Genomic DNA, 17,089 nt, shown 5'->3' on the forward strand with positions numbered 1-17,089 from the left:
AATGCCCTCAAATTTTCTTTAAATCCCCATTATTTTTCTAACTACTAAGACATAAAATTGTTTCTGGTTATCATATTTCAAAAAAATGTAATTGGCACTGAAGCATTATAGTTGCTTATTTTCTTCGAATTCAAAACGTCCATTTAAATATTGATTACTTTCTTAAAATGTAATCAACCTTATCACTAATCCATATAATATTACAACACTAATTTAAATAAATAAAAAACATTGTATATTTATTTGTATGCATGCATTTGCGTGTGTATATATTTTTTATTTTTGTACAAAAAATTAATAAAACTTCAGTTTTATGTCTTTTATTAGAAAAAAAATCAAGTCCGAAAATCGTTAGTTCCATAGGCTGTCCACTCTCAGGTTGATTATAGGAAATAAATAACTGAGCCTTAGTTATCTTCGCATTGTATTGTATTTTTTTTCCAATTTAAAAAAATATCTCCATATTCATAAAATGAGACTTAATCAGATTATTAATTATATTCAGAACCTTCTGTAGGTATATTATTATAGTTTCGCTGACTTATTGTATATTTTATGCTGCGTATTTCGCAGGTTTTTATTGTGTATTATATGGCACATTCTGTGTTTTTTTACTGCATAAAAATTCGGCCATGCCCGCATATGCATAATAATGTATTTATGGATGTTAGTTCTATTGATTTACGAGAACCATTATATGCAACATTCGTTTCTTTAGTGTAATGATGATGTTATGCTAACTAATAATGATGATGAAATAAGGACAATTTTTTTTTAGTTCATATAATTTAATATCTAGTTTTACTACTGTAATGAAGGGTTTTCAATTTGGTATCTTTGAAGTAAAATAAAAAGACTTTGTTTTTTTTGCTATTAATAGATTACTTTTTTTTTAAGGCATTATGTATGGAATACCGCTTTGTCCCATAACGTGAATAGTAGAGGTCCATTTTCCATGGCATCTCAATCTCATTGATGATGCGAGTTTCAAATATCTTAAGGTTTTCGACAGTTCGTGGGTTGTTCACTTGGAGACTATCTCTTGTTCTCAAATCTTGATTGTTTCACTCAAACCTGATATTTGTCAGATTATTTATTCTAATTTCAGTCAGTCAAAGAAAATTCCGAACATAAGCTAGCAACGATCACCATTCTCAGTTATGGTAGCCCGTTTTTCATAAAAATAAACACTAACTTTGTTCCCACCGGACTTCAGACTCTCAACAATGATGAGAATTTGATGTCTTTATTTGTCCGAATCCAATAATTTTGTATATTTAGAAATTCTTTGAGCCGCTGATGAGTTTATTTTCTGTGAAAAATTAGGGCCGGGTTTCTGCCCTATTAGCGAATTTTCGGGGTTGGAAATGGCCACTAACCCTTAGTTCTTCTGCACCAAATCGCACTGAACTTTTTTTTTCCTAACTTCCTTAAATCTTTATTAATAGCAGATGTATATTTATGTACAATTTTAACTTAACCTAATTATATATACATTTGTACATTTACTCTTGTATTGCCCCATGGCATTTCAAGATGAGTATGCATGGTCCGCTGAAGACGGTTTTATGCATGGATGGCATGTTTGCCGGGGGGGTTCACAGAGAATGGGGAGGGACCATTCCGGCTGGTGGATTTGGACTGAACTTGTAGTACTAGTACTTATATACTCTGTAAATGTCACATGTGGCGCCCATTTTGGATTTATAACGTCATAAAAAGGAAATTACGCAATTCAGCTATACATATACGGTAATTGTTAACCTTAGCTCCCCCAAAATGGCGGAAGCCAAATTTTTTCATGACGAGAGTGTACTGACGGACCCGACTATGGACGACTTAGGTTAGGTTACGAAAATAACTACTGTTCAAGGGGGAAAATTTCTTTCCCTGCACAATTATTCCTTTCTCCTTTGTTAAAGGTTAGCTTATAATACACCACAATTTTCGGCAACTGTTGCTATTACTTCTTCTGACTTATAAATATTTTATAGTATATATGTTTACTTACTTATTCTAACTTATAAGTATTTATTGTACGTTAGAATAACTAAATTATAATACTTAGACTCTGTAACCTGAAAATAGATCGGAAGCATTTTCTTTATATGTTATTTTTTTAATAAGAAAAGAAAATCGTTTAATAGTTAATCTGGATATAATAATAAAGTTCCCTTGAACTGTAATTTAATAAGAAAATTGTTTAATGGTTAATCTGAATATAATAATAAGGGTCTCTTGAGCTGTAAATTAATAACAATAACAAAATCTTGAGATACTTTTTTTTATCATTTTATTTATACCCCCGCACCTGTCAAATACACTATTGACAATCAGCGGACTGCCTGACTGTTACATTAATTAAACAAAAAGCATATTAGTGCACCTCTAACCATCTTCTCCTCATATATATTATACAGGGTCAACAATCTTCTCACAATTTTATATTTTATATTTGTTAAAGAGGGAAAATAAAAAGGGAAGATGTATTGGGTTTAAAGGATTTTATTTAGATATGTAGATAAATAATAGGGAAAAATGAATAAAAAAAAAGGATGAAAAAATAATGAAAATTTAGAAACAAAAAAAGGATGTGTTACTATCATTTATTTTAAATTTACAATACTATGCTTATTTATTATTAGAATTAAAACAATTGTGAAAAGTGGTTAATTTCGTGACCTAACCTAAGTCGTCTATTGTCCATCAGTACACTCACGTTCGATAAAAATTGGCTTCCGCCATTTTGGGGGAGCTAAGGTAAACTATTACCCATATACATATTGTACTACAATATAATATTAAATTGGAAAATAAACTTTATTTTCTTTAGATATACTGTTGTGACATTTTATATAGTGTTAGTTTTGTACATATAATACAATCTATACATATCGTTAAAATAAATCGATTTCTCTATTTTTTCTTTGTTGTTTTCATTTGTATGTGTCGTTTAATCTGTATAATTATTTCTTAGTGTATTTATAGTTTGTTTTGTATTTTATTTTATAATGATGTTGTTCGTTAAAATATGTCTATTTTTGATACTTTTTTATGAATAAAATAAAGTATTTATGTATATTTATTCAGTCCAGATGTGGCAATATATACTCATTTTATTTAATTACTTTTAACATGGAGTGACAAAACAAACATGGAAAACATGGAGTGAAATTAAATGAAATTAGATGAACCGAACTTCAGCCCTGGTTGTATAGAAAAATTCATGCTCCATACAGGTGCTTGCTTATGCCTTTTAAAGGGTTAATTTTCTAAAACACCTTATTCTTTTCTGCCCCATAATCAAGAACAAGTGAAATTAATTAACAAATTACAAAACTCTTTGAGTCAAATATTGTACCTTACCTTAACATTGGTAGTTTGAAGTACGTTTTAAAATTTCCAATTTCCATGCCTTTTGGGTTTTCAAATTATTGGAAACTTTTCAATTACCTCTTGTGAACGTTGGTTCTTAACAACGATAATTTTCTTTTCTATTCAAGCACATCTTCGTGGTGATAATTTCTCAATTTATCTTCATAAAAGGTAAGATTTGTATTCGTTTTAAATTTTAGTAACTCTTTGAGCGAAATGTTTTACCAAGTAGGTTTTCAAATCGTTAATTTCCCAACGTTTTGATTTTTTAAATTATTGGGACCTTTTTTACTTACCCGTTCTCAACATTTTTTTCTTTTATAAAACGTTTTATTTATTACTACTTACAGATTTCCACAAGGCTGTAATAGATAGTGATATATTTTTAGTTACAAATACATTTTGCATGTTACAGTGTGGTTATTGGACTTTTTTTATTTTTAGTTTTAAATAGTACAAAAATTAAAAATAAAAAATTTTCGGTAGGCTCTACAGACCTTGTAGATCAGGTTGTGGGCCAAACTTTTATGTGCTAATACGTTAGCAGGCCGCGTTTAAAAGTAGTGTTTATAATTTTGAACGATAGATATCAGATATAAGATAGTATGACGTTGTTATTATAATACAATTTATTAAAATAACAAAATGAAATGAAAAAAAAAATGGGTACAACATTATAATTAAATCGTGAACTTTGGAATTATTACAAACTACGAAAGTTAAATAGCGACACCGAAATCAATGTTACACCCGAGCTTGAATTTGGGAAACTAATCCATCGATGTTTGTATTAATTACACTGATGCAAAGACATAAAGAATTTTCCAAATTATCGTCAGTCAACCTTGTACGATGATTTGATTTATTAACTTCCATCATTGAAAAGAACTGTTCGCATTCATAAGTACTGCCAAACGCACAAATCAATTTTCTTACGAATTTTCCTAGCTGCAGAAAATGGTCTTCTTCGAGGTATTTCTTGTAGAAATCGCACAACTCCACGTCTTCAAATTTAGATTTTAGGAGTGAGTTTTCTTGAATCTCGATCAACTCCATTTGCAAGTATATTGGAGCGTTTTGTACCTTACTTTTTGTTGGAGTTGCAAATAAAAAGTCTTCAATGTTTTTGAAATCGATAAATCTGTTCGAACATTGCTCCGACAGTAACTTGAGTTCTTCAGTATATTAAGCATAAGCAATATTTTCATACGCAGAGAACGTGGTGAAATGGTAAATGTTACTAGACATCATCTGTGCCTCCTACAAGCGGATTTTGTTTTCAAATGGCTGTACAAATCATTTACTAACTGTCCTTGTTCTTGAAGTTTCAAATTTAAATCATTCAATTAGCCTGTAAGATCGACCAGAAATGCTAAGTCACATATGCATTTTGTGTCGCTCAATTCCGGTATTAGTATATCTTTTATTTGCGTAAAATCTGCTCTCAGATCTCATTTCTAAAACCGTTTTAGCATTTTCCCTTAGCTTAGCCATCTGACTTCACAATAATATGTTCGGCTGATATTTCATCCAAAAACGCCTTGAGCTGACGATGGTTAAAGCCCTCGGGATCGAATAAAATTGATCGTTTTTACTACCACATTCATAACATTCTGGAGTCGAATGGACTTAGAACACAAGTTCTGTTGGTGGATAATGCAATGAAGGACTATCAAATCATCTTTTTGCACATTTAATTCAGTTACTTTTTCATTCAAAATTCCGATAAAACCTTTACGTAAATCGACCACAGAAGGTGCACCATTTTGCATACACCAACTGATTTTGACCATGGCAAGCCAAAACTTGTGAATACCTTTTCAACTTCATTGAAAATGCCCTCCTATATTGGTTCCTTTTAGCGGCTGTAAAGCAAGGAATTCCTCAGTAACAGTGAACTCTTTATCAACACCTCGAATAAATATAGAAAGTTGAGTTGTTTCGGACAACTCGTCTAATGCTATGGAAAATGATTCAAAACCAGCCATACGGTCGGTCAAAGTCGTTTGAGGACACTCCGTGCAAATCTCTCGATTCTGCTTTCTAGACTACCTGTTAAAGCCCAGGTCACGCAGAACTGGCTTTATCATGGCATTGTAGACCCCTTCTTTATAATTTGTAGAGATTTTTCTTGATATCAGTTTTCTTGACAGAGAGCAGGCTCAGTTCACGGTTGTATAGGCTGTACTATCTCAGTCCGTTGACCGTTTATTGAAGTTATTGTCGTGCCGAGGTATATGAAACTGTCTACTTTCGGAAATGATTTGCCGTCCAAGCTGGATTTTTCGGCTTACAATCATATATTTCTTTTTATCTTCATTTAATTGCAAGCCGATTCCCTCTGCTTCTCATAATAGAGTCGTGATAAAAAAAAAACCTATACAATAAAAAAGTAATAATTAAAAAGCCAGTTAAGTAATGTAACACAAATTATAAATAATGAAAAATAAACAATTAGTACACATGGTTATAAATAGAACATATACTGTTTGGGAACATTGTTCACGTTTATTATGTGTTTGGTGCGTTTGTAGGTGTATATTTATAGGGATTGTCGTTGCCTCCCTTTTTTTGTTTTTATGTGCGAGTTGTCGGAAATGGGAGTAAAAGAGGAAAAGTTTGGTGTCAGTAAGTATATGTCCTGTTTAATTAACAGGAGCTGTAATTCAGACAGCGTAATTGAAATTTTGTTATACCGATGGTAGTTGTGTTTCTATCCTCATACATATATTTTGAATGACCTGTAATTTCCTGTAGTTAGAGACACAGATGGCAGCAAACATATGCGGAATGTGCTAGTATAGGGTGTATGACAGTTTTGTACAGGATTAGTTTGTTTTTCGGTGTTAATTTAGAATGTCCATTAAAGTATGGTATAATGTTATTGATGTTTTTAGGTCTGTTGCTTTTGTCTTTTATATATTTGGAATATGTTAAAGATTTGTCCAGTCCATCCTAACTAATTGGCAGACTTAGCCAATAGGATTGTGCTTAATTTTATAACTACGTTTTGAGTTATGGACGGTCTTCTTTTAATGAATATTATAGCCTGTGTTTTCGGTTGATTGCCTTTGATCTTCCATCCAGCAAAATAAGCGCTGAGCTTTTTAAGAATTACATGTTAATTGTTCACTATTAATGTCATGGTATATTTATATATACTATTATATATAAATATAGTGTTGTAAATGTGATGAAGACGAATCTATAGCTGAGATAGGATTCAAAAAGGTGAATAATGGATGGTGGATAATTAAGGTTTATGAGTTTATAAATGAGGTCTATATGCTAGACTGTGTGTGTCAAATGGGTTTTCGATGTCAAGAAGTAAGTATGCTCATGTATACTTTTGTGATATGATCTTCCAGTCTGGCTAGTTGGTCTACTGTTAGGTCTTGGGTTCTAAACACGAACTCCTCATTAGGTATGATGGTGTGTGGGGGGAAGGGGTACCGATATATGTTTCTTTAATATGGTCAGTAAAACATTTTTGAAGATCTTCGGTAATATATTTTAAAAAATAATTTATAAAAAATTTTCAATTTCTGAAGGATGCTTATTCGGTTTGGAGATTGGTATGATTTAGACTGTTTGTCAGAATAATGGGAAGTAACCTGAACGGAAAACACTGTTATAAGTTTTTTTGTTAGAAAAATAATGCCTTTTTTAATGAGGTTTTTAACGACAATTGAAGGTATGAGATTCGTTGTTAAAACTCAAAACAGCCGTGAATTATTACGTGTGGGTTTACTAATTTAATAAATCAATTATTACATCAATAAATAACAAAATGTTTCGGAATCATTTAAGTCTGTCAAGTACATATGAAAATTCAATTTCCCAAAAGAATCCGTCATCATATTTTAAATATCTTTAGCTGGCCGAGAAGATTCAAATACCTGCCACCATTACGAATTCTTATGGTTACCGGTGTTCAATTATGGTGAAGAATTTTTACGTGAAATTGAACCCTCAAACGATTTTTTCCTTTACATATGAATTTTATGAACACATTTTACACGTGAATTGTCAATTACCCTGAACGATAGTTTGCGATCTTTCACGATTTACCCCTTCATCGCGCGTTGGATTGGAAAAATCACCGATATGAAACATTTTTAAACTTAGATTTTCTATGAAAATCCTTCTTTGAAAAAATTTCCCATTAGCTACTTGAATGGATGGCTTAAAAACTCAACATTTTATTTTTGTCTTATTTACTTTGATGTAACTAAAAGTTACCTAACTAAAATGATTTGTTTAATATTGCTTTCTGTTTAAAAAAAAACAAAAATCCAAAATATCGATTTGCCCTATTTCTGTTAAGACTGTCCATTTTATATATGAACTTATTTCTTGCTTTTTAGGTATACTTTAACTTTCTGAAATATTACTAAACACTTAGGGGGCATTCTTTGTATACATTATATGTTTCCCTTCAGGGTTTTGACCCTTTAATAGTGTGATTTATGTTTTGGCCTAACCATTATTACTGGGCTGAGGTCTTTCCCCCATCCTGTGCCGCCTGCAGTTCTAAGCCGACGGGTGGGTATAGTAGGTGTGAAATCAGTATACCTGGGTTTTCCCGCTTAGCCTTCTTATATTTTGACAAAATTCCAGGTTTGTAGTTAGCAATGTTTACTTGGTAGTTTTTAATTATTAAAACGGCCAGTGTCTTTTAAGTGTCAAATGTAATTTTAAAATGAAACAAAATTTTTTCGGCAATAAAATCCGCAGGTGACTGTGCATTCCGTTTATAAACAGATATTGCCATATTATGAGTCAGTCACCCATGAAAAAAAAATCAGCAATTGTAAAGTTAAATCCGCCATTTTGATTTTAACGTTAATAATTTTGCATTTTTTAATTTCCTGATCGGTTATAGCCGAAAGCTATATGTTTGCCAATTTTCAAGTTTATACCTCAACTCGAATTTGATTAGAATTTATGGTTGATTAGGTTTTATAGTATTTAAATTAGAAATGTGCCTTAATATAAGGTACTCTTTATCTTATATCATATTAAAAAGCTATTCTTTTTACTATTCTAAGGTACTCACTAATAAAACAAAAATTTAATGTTCTCTAATTCTTATATGTTAGATTTTTAAATCAGACTAACTGTTTCTATTATATTGACGTATTAAAGTGGTGGCTTTAAAACGTATATATCGAATTACTTGGCAGAGTTGGCAAACATCTTTGTCCTTGCACAGTCGATTTCGACCTGGACCAAATTTATCATATTAGATACATATTCAACGCAGATTATTTTTTTCTTTAATTCTCGTAATTCGTACATTTTCCCTAGGAAGCCCGGTTTAGAAGTTATATAGAAGAAGTATCAAAAATTCAATGTTTTTTTCCCTTTATTCAGCTACTACAGGGATTGAGATTTCTCCAAATTGGTTTTTCATTGGTTGTATTATTCCCAGCATACCTAAAAAATATTACTATGATTAATTAGACTAAATCATTGCACTTTTTTTTGTTTGTGAAGCGACTGGCCTACTTTTATTATCCATGGAAGGTATTGGCATTATTTATTATTTGTTTTAAATTCTTTTCATGCTTTGGCATTTATACCAGGTATTCTGGGTTAGGTGTATTTATTAGTAATTAATTTGACTTTAATATATTTATTGATAAACTTTTTTTTTGTGATTTTCCTTTGTATTTATTGACTATATTACGTCAATATAGTCTAGTCTTCCTTCCCTATAAGAATGTTTATATTCTAAAAATATACAAATAAATTATTCAACTTTTGTGTATACCACGCTCATTACTTTTTATAATTGCTAGTTTTTAAAATTTTGTCAGATTTAACCAGTAATATATTTTTTGAAATAGTTTACAAAGTTTGGTTAGTCTGTTGGTTTAATATCGATAACTTAGGAATTTTATTTTATTATTTAATTATCAATTGTATTGCATATATGATCTAAAGAATATATCTCTTCTAAATTAGGTATAAGAGGCTAGTTAATCTAAAACTTTCATACTCCTTCACTCTCCCCCTCTCCTAGTTTGGAAATTAGTTTAAATGCCCCACAGGTACAAAAAGGTTAAGGACCTACTTTTAGGACAGACCTGTCTTAGGTAGAGCTAGATTGTAACATCTACAATAGAAGAGCACTTTGTGAAAAATTTTACTTTTTTCACTAATTTTTCTATCACTTTAGGCACTTAATGGGCAATATTCAAATTTTATAAGCCTATCGAAGTCAAAAAGGTTTAGCCCCACCAACATAAAAATTTAACTGTCTATGTTGTTAACAATTAAGTACATAAAATTTAATAAACGCTAACCCCGAGATATTAAGATGTCTAATATCCAAGTTTACTCTTATTAGTGAACAAGTGAGAGAGAGACATTTACAGCACTCAGTTCCTTTTCTTACCCGACGGTAAGGTGTGAAATACAGTTTAAACGAATCAATTAAATAAGACCGATAAATTAATGGTTTAATTATGTATTTCCTGATCATTTTTTTTTTCATTATAATATTTTCATAATAACTATCGTTGGTGAATAATAGGTACTTTAGGATACGACCAAAGTATGGATATTACTTTCGATATCGGTATCGATACTGGACGATCGAAACCGATGATTTAAAAAAAAAAAGTAGAAGTAGAAATAAACTCAACTAAACTCAGATATTATTGATTCTTCCGATTCCGATACTTGTACTGCGGCTTGTACGAGCTGACGACAAAAAATGAAATAAAATCAGTATAGATACTGGTATTGCAAGGATTAGGCGAGAAATATCGAAATGTCACTGGGGTATAGTCGTTTTTTTTTGTTTTTTTTAGTCTTAGTTATTTTTGGTTTTGCTGACCAGTTGCTTTATGCTTTATTGGTTTCACAGCTGTTACATTGTTATATCACTTTTTCCTCAGTATACGTTGAACTGTTAAGGATTGATAAATTATCTATGTTTGGTTATTTTGTTTTAGACTATTAAAATGAAATATCCGCTGGTTTGGACTGATGTGATTTTGTTTTTTTCAGTCCTGATGATACCTGACTTGGCGATACGTAGTCTATTATTTAACTCGGGGTTCCGTTTTGGATTTCTCGAATAATAATGTAAAGGAAAATTTCTTTTATTAAAAAGCTATTTATTAAAACCCAGTACCTCAAAACTGGCTTAAGAATTTATTAATTTTTACTGTCACTAACCTATATTTGAAATGTACGAGTATAGTAAGGGATTGTGATCGTGCAGAATTTCAAATTCAAGTTTTCGGTGGAAATAGGCGTTTTGAGGGCATCTGTGTCCACTAACCAAGTTTCGCAAAATGGTGCTTCCATGTAAACAAAAACTGAAATTACATATTTGAGGCGGATATATGGTCTGGAATGTGACAAACATTTTTGATACAATCGACTGCCTGGAAGTGCAACTTCATAAATATATTTTTTTAACATTTTTTTTTTTTTGTATTTTCTCCAAACGGAAAAACTCCCAACAATTAAACTCGGTATAATTAAATGTGTTATCAACATTGATATAGTCCAGGGGTGCCCAACTTTGGTCGATCGTCTATCACTCGTAAAGTCTGGGGTTGAATTCCGTGTACCATGGACTTTGAAGCGAATGTTGAAGACAAAACTTCCTAGTAATAGTTTAATGCATTCTGGGAATTTGAAAAGGTCATAAATTCCAAGAATTCTGATAGCCTGGCACTCTGATCTCCTCCCACCCAGCACAATATATCTTAATAATAAATAATTATTGTCGTTTTTACGTATGTACGTAAGTACTTAAAGGTAAGCCATATCTATATTTTAGTACAAAGCGTACCCGGCGAGCTATCGATAGAATAGCAAAAAGTAAGTCATATTATTCTTTCATGATAAATTTTCTTGGCCAAAAAAAACAAACAAACACGAAAGTGGAATATTGAAATCAAATTATCAGCCTCACTGTGCATTTTTATAGCAAATTTTTCATTTTTACGAACAAATAGTACAACTTACTCATCGAAGTTGATAAACAAATTAAATTACATTTTAAGTTATTAAAAATATATTTTTACTTACTTAAAATATCTTATCTACTATTTTATAGGTACCGCATGTACGGAATGCTGCTATCAAAAGTTGGGTCTGGAAATTTATTTTATCATAAGCCTATATCTCGAAAACTTAATAAGTGATTTAAAAAATTAAAAAATAGCTTTGAACATATATTTTACTTATCTACCCAAAACTTGCTGTAATTTTTTTTGTACTGAAACACAGCAGGGGTATTCATGATCTTTAGTTTAACAAGTTAAAGCATGTTAAACGGAAAAACTTATGTTAAATGGAGAAATATTTCCTTCTTTCAGCATGTTAAAACGATATAACAAATAACATGGTTGAGAGTCTGTTATTAGGTATTTTAAATGGATAATGACTTCATGCAACAGACCAGCTAAGCTCGTCACCGTTTTGTTTGTTTTTGTGTAAGGTAACTTGCTCGTAGTTTGACTTTTTATTATTTGGATGTTTTTAAAACTAAGAAAGCAATGGATGACAATAATAATCATGTAATGACAGTTGTCTATTAGCTCATCTTGATTCTCTTCCTCACAAGTGATAAGATAAACAAGGCACTTAGTAGCCCAACTTTCACACAAATTCTACTTTTCACTTACTTTAGGCATCTTGTTATAAATTATTTTAATCAAAACTAAGAAGTAAACAATAACATGAAGTCTTGAAAGGGAAGGTTATAAAACAAGTTGCTAGAAAAACCCACTAGGAGCTCTTATCCATTTAACATTTAACATGGCTTATAATCCTATACTTATAACATTTAATATGGTAAAACATTTTACATTTAACACAATATCATGAATACCCCTAGTGTATAAACATAGTATGCATTTCACATTCCTACTCACCCCTTAGGCTACGACTATGAAAAGTCTATCGCGACACACTTCTAAGATAAAACGTAGATGTTATGTACTGGAAAGTTGGCCACTGATATAGTCAGACAGGGCATAGATGACGAATTTTATAAAAACTCTTCCCATATAATAGTTTTAACTTTGTTCATTTAAAAAAATAAATAGTTCTCATCGTCAGCAGTAATAAACAATAGATAGATACAAAATATTAAAGAATTTTATACATAAGTAAAGGAGGATAAAAAAACAACTGATTTGACAAGGAAAAGCCATAACCGCCCGATTTTTCCCAATTGCTTCAAGGCTTCGTTATCTTTTATTAAACTGTTGTATTCTTGGGAGGAAAAAAATTTATATTCGTCATCCCTATCTCAAGAAACCCAAAAATATGAAGTTTTATAGCAACTGAAAAATAAAAAAATATTGTTTTTGATTGTCGCCTTTCCCAGTCTAGATTTTATTTCGACCAAAATAGCGATAACTTCAAAACCACCCCACCAATCTACACACAATTTGGGGGCGTATGTAGGATAGTGATTGTAAGTTCTGTGATGCACGCACCGCACAAGATTTTTTTTCATTATTTAACATAAGTTAACTTGTTGAACGTAAAATTAAAGAATGAGTTCGTCCGGATGGCGATTAGAAAAGTAATCAAATCAGAAAAATATGTATATTTATTTATTGAAAACCAATGTTTCTATCGAAAATTGTAGATCTTCTTCAGGGTTCAATTAACCAGAAATGTACATTACAATGTAGAACTACTGTAGGATCATAAGATGATATATCTATGTTTTTTAAAATGACCTAATTTCATTGTTTTATTTATTTTAGGACCAGAATATGAAATTATTCACTATGTGAGTAAATAAAAAATTAATTCATTAACTTAAAAATAAAATTTTATTTCATTAAAATTAATTCAGTTGTTATCTTTGTTTCAATCTGACGAAGCCCTATAAAGTGGGGCGAAACGTTGGTTAACAATAGTTTTCTTCTGCTATTTTGATACATTTATTGACATCCACCCGGGCTATTTTCCTACAATCTACTTCATTCGGTCAACTTCTTGAAAAATAAAAATTTAAAATAACCCTTTAGAAATAAGTAATTTAGATCATCAAAAGGAAAATGAATCTATTTCATTAGTTGTCATTGTTGCTGTTTGTTTGGATCTGGATGTATGAGAGATTTTATTCTTGTATGGCGTTCTTTGAAATGTTGTAGTATGTGGCTTATCAGTTCATATCGTATTGTAATCTTTGCCAACATCATAACTCCTTTGGTTAGATAGCGGATCGAATATATCTTCAGGTTTTATCTCATCGTATTAAGCTGAAAATCTCACCTGGACTAGGAATTTATTGGAATGTTCAATTGTTCCTAATTTTCTTTTTTTCTCTCTTAACCATCACCATATTTATCGCTTTTAATTACTTTTAACCCACCATTTGTTCACATTTCTTCATTAATTATTATTTATATGAATGATTATAAGCATTTAAGTTTCCTATAGCTTACAATATCACCTCTTTTTGTTGTACCGTCTATTAGTTAAAAAAGCACACAAAATAACAGGAGAAACTGAATAGTAACAAACATTTCGCCCTACTTTTCAGGAGTAAATGAAAGCAAGATACAGGTATTGTAAATTATCATAAGACTATACGAATATAAATAGAAAATTAAATTAAAAAAATGAAAAAAGTAAATTATAAAAATATTAATAAAGATGCTTGGAGAAGAATTGTCGGGGGGTGCGGTCAGCAAAGAACAAAATAAATAAAGAAAACCATATTTATTTATTTTATGCCGACATTTCGACCTGAATTTCAGGTCTTCAGACTAATTAATTCAGATTAATAAAGATGGTTAAAATAATTATAATTAACGAGTGCAGTAATGAATAATATAATTGAAAATATGGAACTCAAAATTGAAAGAAAATATATTTTAGGAAGATAGTCCGGGTGGCGGTCAATAAAGGTATCAAAATAGTAGAAGAAAATTAATTATTTTTAACCAAAGTTTCACCCCACTTTGCAGAGCTTCGCCTGGGCTTTCAGATTGAAACAAAGATGACAACTAATCAGTGAAAGTTGGTTAACAACAATAAATAGTTTTCTTTTACTATTTTGATACATTTATTGACCGCCTCCCGGACTATCTTCCTACAATCTACTTCATACGATCAACTATCTTCTTCCAATATGAATGAAAATATGGTACTTAAAATTTAAAATTCTGTGGTACATTTTTTATTCTATCATTCATTTCCGTTCTCATCAATAATTATTCGATTCATTTATATTTTTTTAGTTTACTTCGTTCTTTTTTTTTTTTTATGTATATTTTTTATATATAATTCTGTGCATACTATGTATGGGTCTTGTGATACATTGCAATGTTTGCATCTTGTTTTAACTTAGTCCTGCAAAGGGGGGGGGGGGCACGTCGCTTAGTAATAAATCATTTTTTTCTGCTATTTTGTGTATTTTTTTTTGTTTATTGGAAGAAGATAGTTGACGGTTTGATGTAGATAGTAGGAAGATAGTCCGGGTTGCGGTCAATAAAGGTATCAAAATTGTAAGAGGTGAGACTTTTTTTTACCTTCACTCAAACGACCTTCCTGTGCAATTAATTATGTACGGTTAGCTAATAATTAATAACCTTCTGGTCCGGTATTTTAAATTTATATTGCTTAATAATTGAGGGTGAATTTTTCACTTATTCAATTTGAGAAACTATTAATTTGCTCAAATAAACTCCATCTTAGTTAACTGGTCAAACGTTGTTTAAATAATTACAATAAAGGAATATTTTTTCTTATTTTATTTATGTTTACTGAATGGTTTGTATAAATTTCCTCATAATATTTTTATATAATTACGTTGCTTTACTTAAGAAGCCATGATGGTCCAACACGTAGGGGGCGAAGGTCTTACATTGTTCTGATCGCTGTGGATTCTGTTTTCACCTCTGGCTTATTACGTTTACTCCTCGGCGATTTCAAGAAATCAATCGTAGCATTTCCACTTTTTTTTTTGTTAGTACGAGACGGCAAAAAGGACCCCTTGGCCCACCCATCGGGACCGGTTTCCCCGTACCGGTATCTGCTGATAAATTAAGAAATAGTTTATATTTAAATTTATTATTTGATATTAGTTACAATTTAATAGTGTTAAGTAGTTAATTTAGGATAAGAGCACCAGTTATTGTTGCATAAAGGTACAGGCCAACCTTTGTTTTTAAGGATTTAAGAGTTTGGTGCTAACGAGAGTTTCAAAATTGGCGCCAGTTGTATACTGAGTGTTAAGCTTACAATTTTGAAAGTTTTTTTGCACCAAACTTTTAATATTTATATACAAAGGTCGATCTGTCAATAACTGGTTCACTTACCCTAATTTAAGATTTAAATAATTTATCGTTGTACAATATTTTTAAAAAATCATCAAATAATTTGTTTAATGATAGTTTTAAGCATTTTTGTAGTGTCTTATAAGGTCTATTAATGTTTTTATTATTAGAAGTTCGCTATTATTATATTATTAGATCGTGAATATCTGATGCTGCTCTATCTGTATGTATGAGTTTATTTATTTGTGTACTTGTGAATATAACATATATTTTATAAAACCTACAAAAACTGATTATTTACTTCTTTAGAAATTGAAGGTACAAGGTGTCCATGTCACCTTTATTTAATTTTTTTCTTTCTATCTATTTCATATTTACCAGAAAATATTCAACGTGAATAATTCTGAAAGAAAAACGCTGAATTATTACAAAACAAAAAATAATTAGCCCTAACTTTTAGTCTCAAGACACATATTCAAATGACAGACACGTTCTAAAAAATTAAGGTATGATATTTTTGTTAAAATGTAACTTTTAATTGTCAAGACAGATATGTAGGTACATTATTAGTTTTTATTTCATTTATTGATTAGTAAAATCAAAATTAAACTTTTTGGAATTTTCCTGTCAGCTACAGGCTAAATGTTAATAAGTTTGGCCTATTTTTAAATTGATGTCGCAACCCTTTTATTACTCGGCTGTATTTATAATTTTAGGCACTCATTCATTTTAACAATATTATTTATGTAATTAATAGTTTATTACAAAGGTTTTGAAAAATGCATTTGACCTGAAGATTAAATAACAGCCCCGAAATGTAACAAATTTAATAATTTACTTTTATACTGAAGAAAAATTTGATTGGGAAGAGGCAGGACCTAAATTGTAGATTCCACAAAACCAGTGACTCGTGCTATATGTTCGTTTATAACTATTTCCGATTAGCCACAATATGACTTCAAAAATAAATATTATCAGTAATTAAGTTGAGCCCGCAATTCTATTTATTATATTTTTTTGTATTTTTTTTTTTTTGACAAGAGAGTTAAAAAGTAAAAAAAAAAAAAAAAAAATTTTTTCGTTTCGTCATTAAAGCGTGTAAGAAGTTAGCTAAGAGACATGATGGGCAAGATCGTCCAAGTGCATGAATAAGAAATGTAATTTACTTGAAGAAATTGATTTTTCTAGTTTATCTTTAAATTTACTCACATTAAATCACGAAAAATTCGTTTATAAAATTAGATTTTATTTTTTATTTTATTTGGAAGAATGGTGCCAAAAATGGAGGATTAAAATAAATTCCAATAAATCCCACCAAATCACATTTACCCTTCGACGTAAACCCATGACCTCTTCCCCTACAATATCCTTTAATAATACCCCACTTATTCCTGTCGAACAGATCCGTTACTTAGGACTACATCTCGACAAACGACTGACAT

At 30.6% G+C, this 17,089-nt stretch overlaps 1 protein-coding gene across 3 annotated transcripts in view; it reads left to right on the plus strand.

Moving 5' to 3' along the window:
• Myb (proto-oncogene like protein Myb) overlaps nucleotides 1–17,089 on the plus strand; it is an 83,544-nt gene that overhangs the window by 12,665 nt on the left and 53,790 nt on the right. The window contains exon 1 of one of the 3 annotated variants that reach the window (XM_067050332.1): nucleotides 13,131–13,150. The exons of the other annotated variants lie outside the window; for them this stretch is intronic. Within the exon in view, the coding sequence (XP_066906433.1) occupies nucleotides 13,134–13,150 (17 nt within the window). The 5' untranslated portion in view covers nucleotides 13,131–13,133. Of the gene's footprint in view, nucleotides 1–13,130; nucleotides 13,151–17,089 lie in introns of those variants that run through there. 3 annotated transcript variants of the gene reach the window in all.

Source organism: Halyomorpha halys, unplaced genomic scaffold, assembly GCF_000696795.3.
Source record: "Halyomorpha halys isolate HHAL.00 unplaced genomic scaffold, Hhal_1.1 Scaffold237.1, whole genome shotgun sequence".
Lineage (NCBI taxonomy): Eukaryota > Metazoa > Arthropoda > Insecta > Hemiptera > Pentatomidae > Halyomorpha > Halyomorpha halys.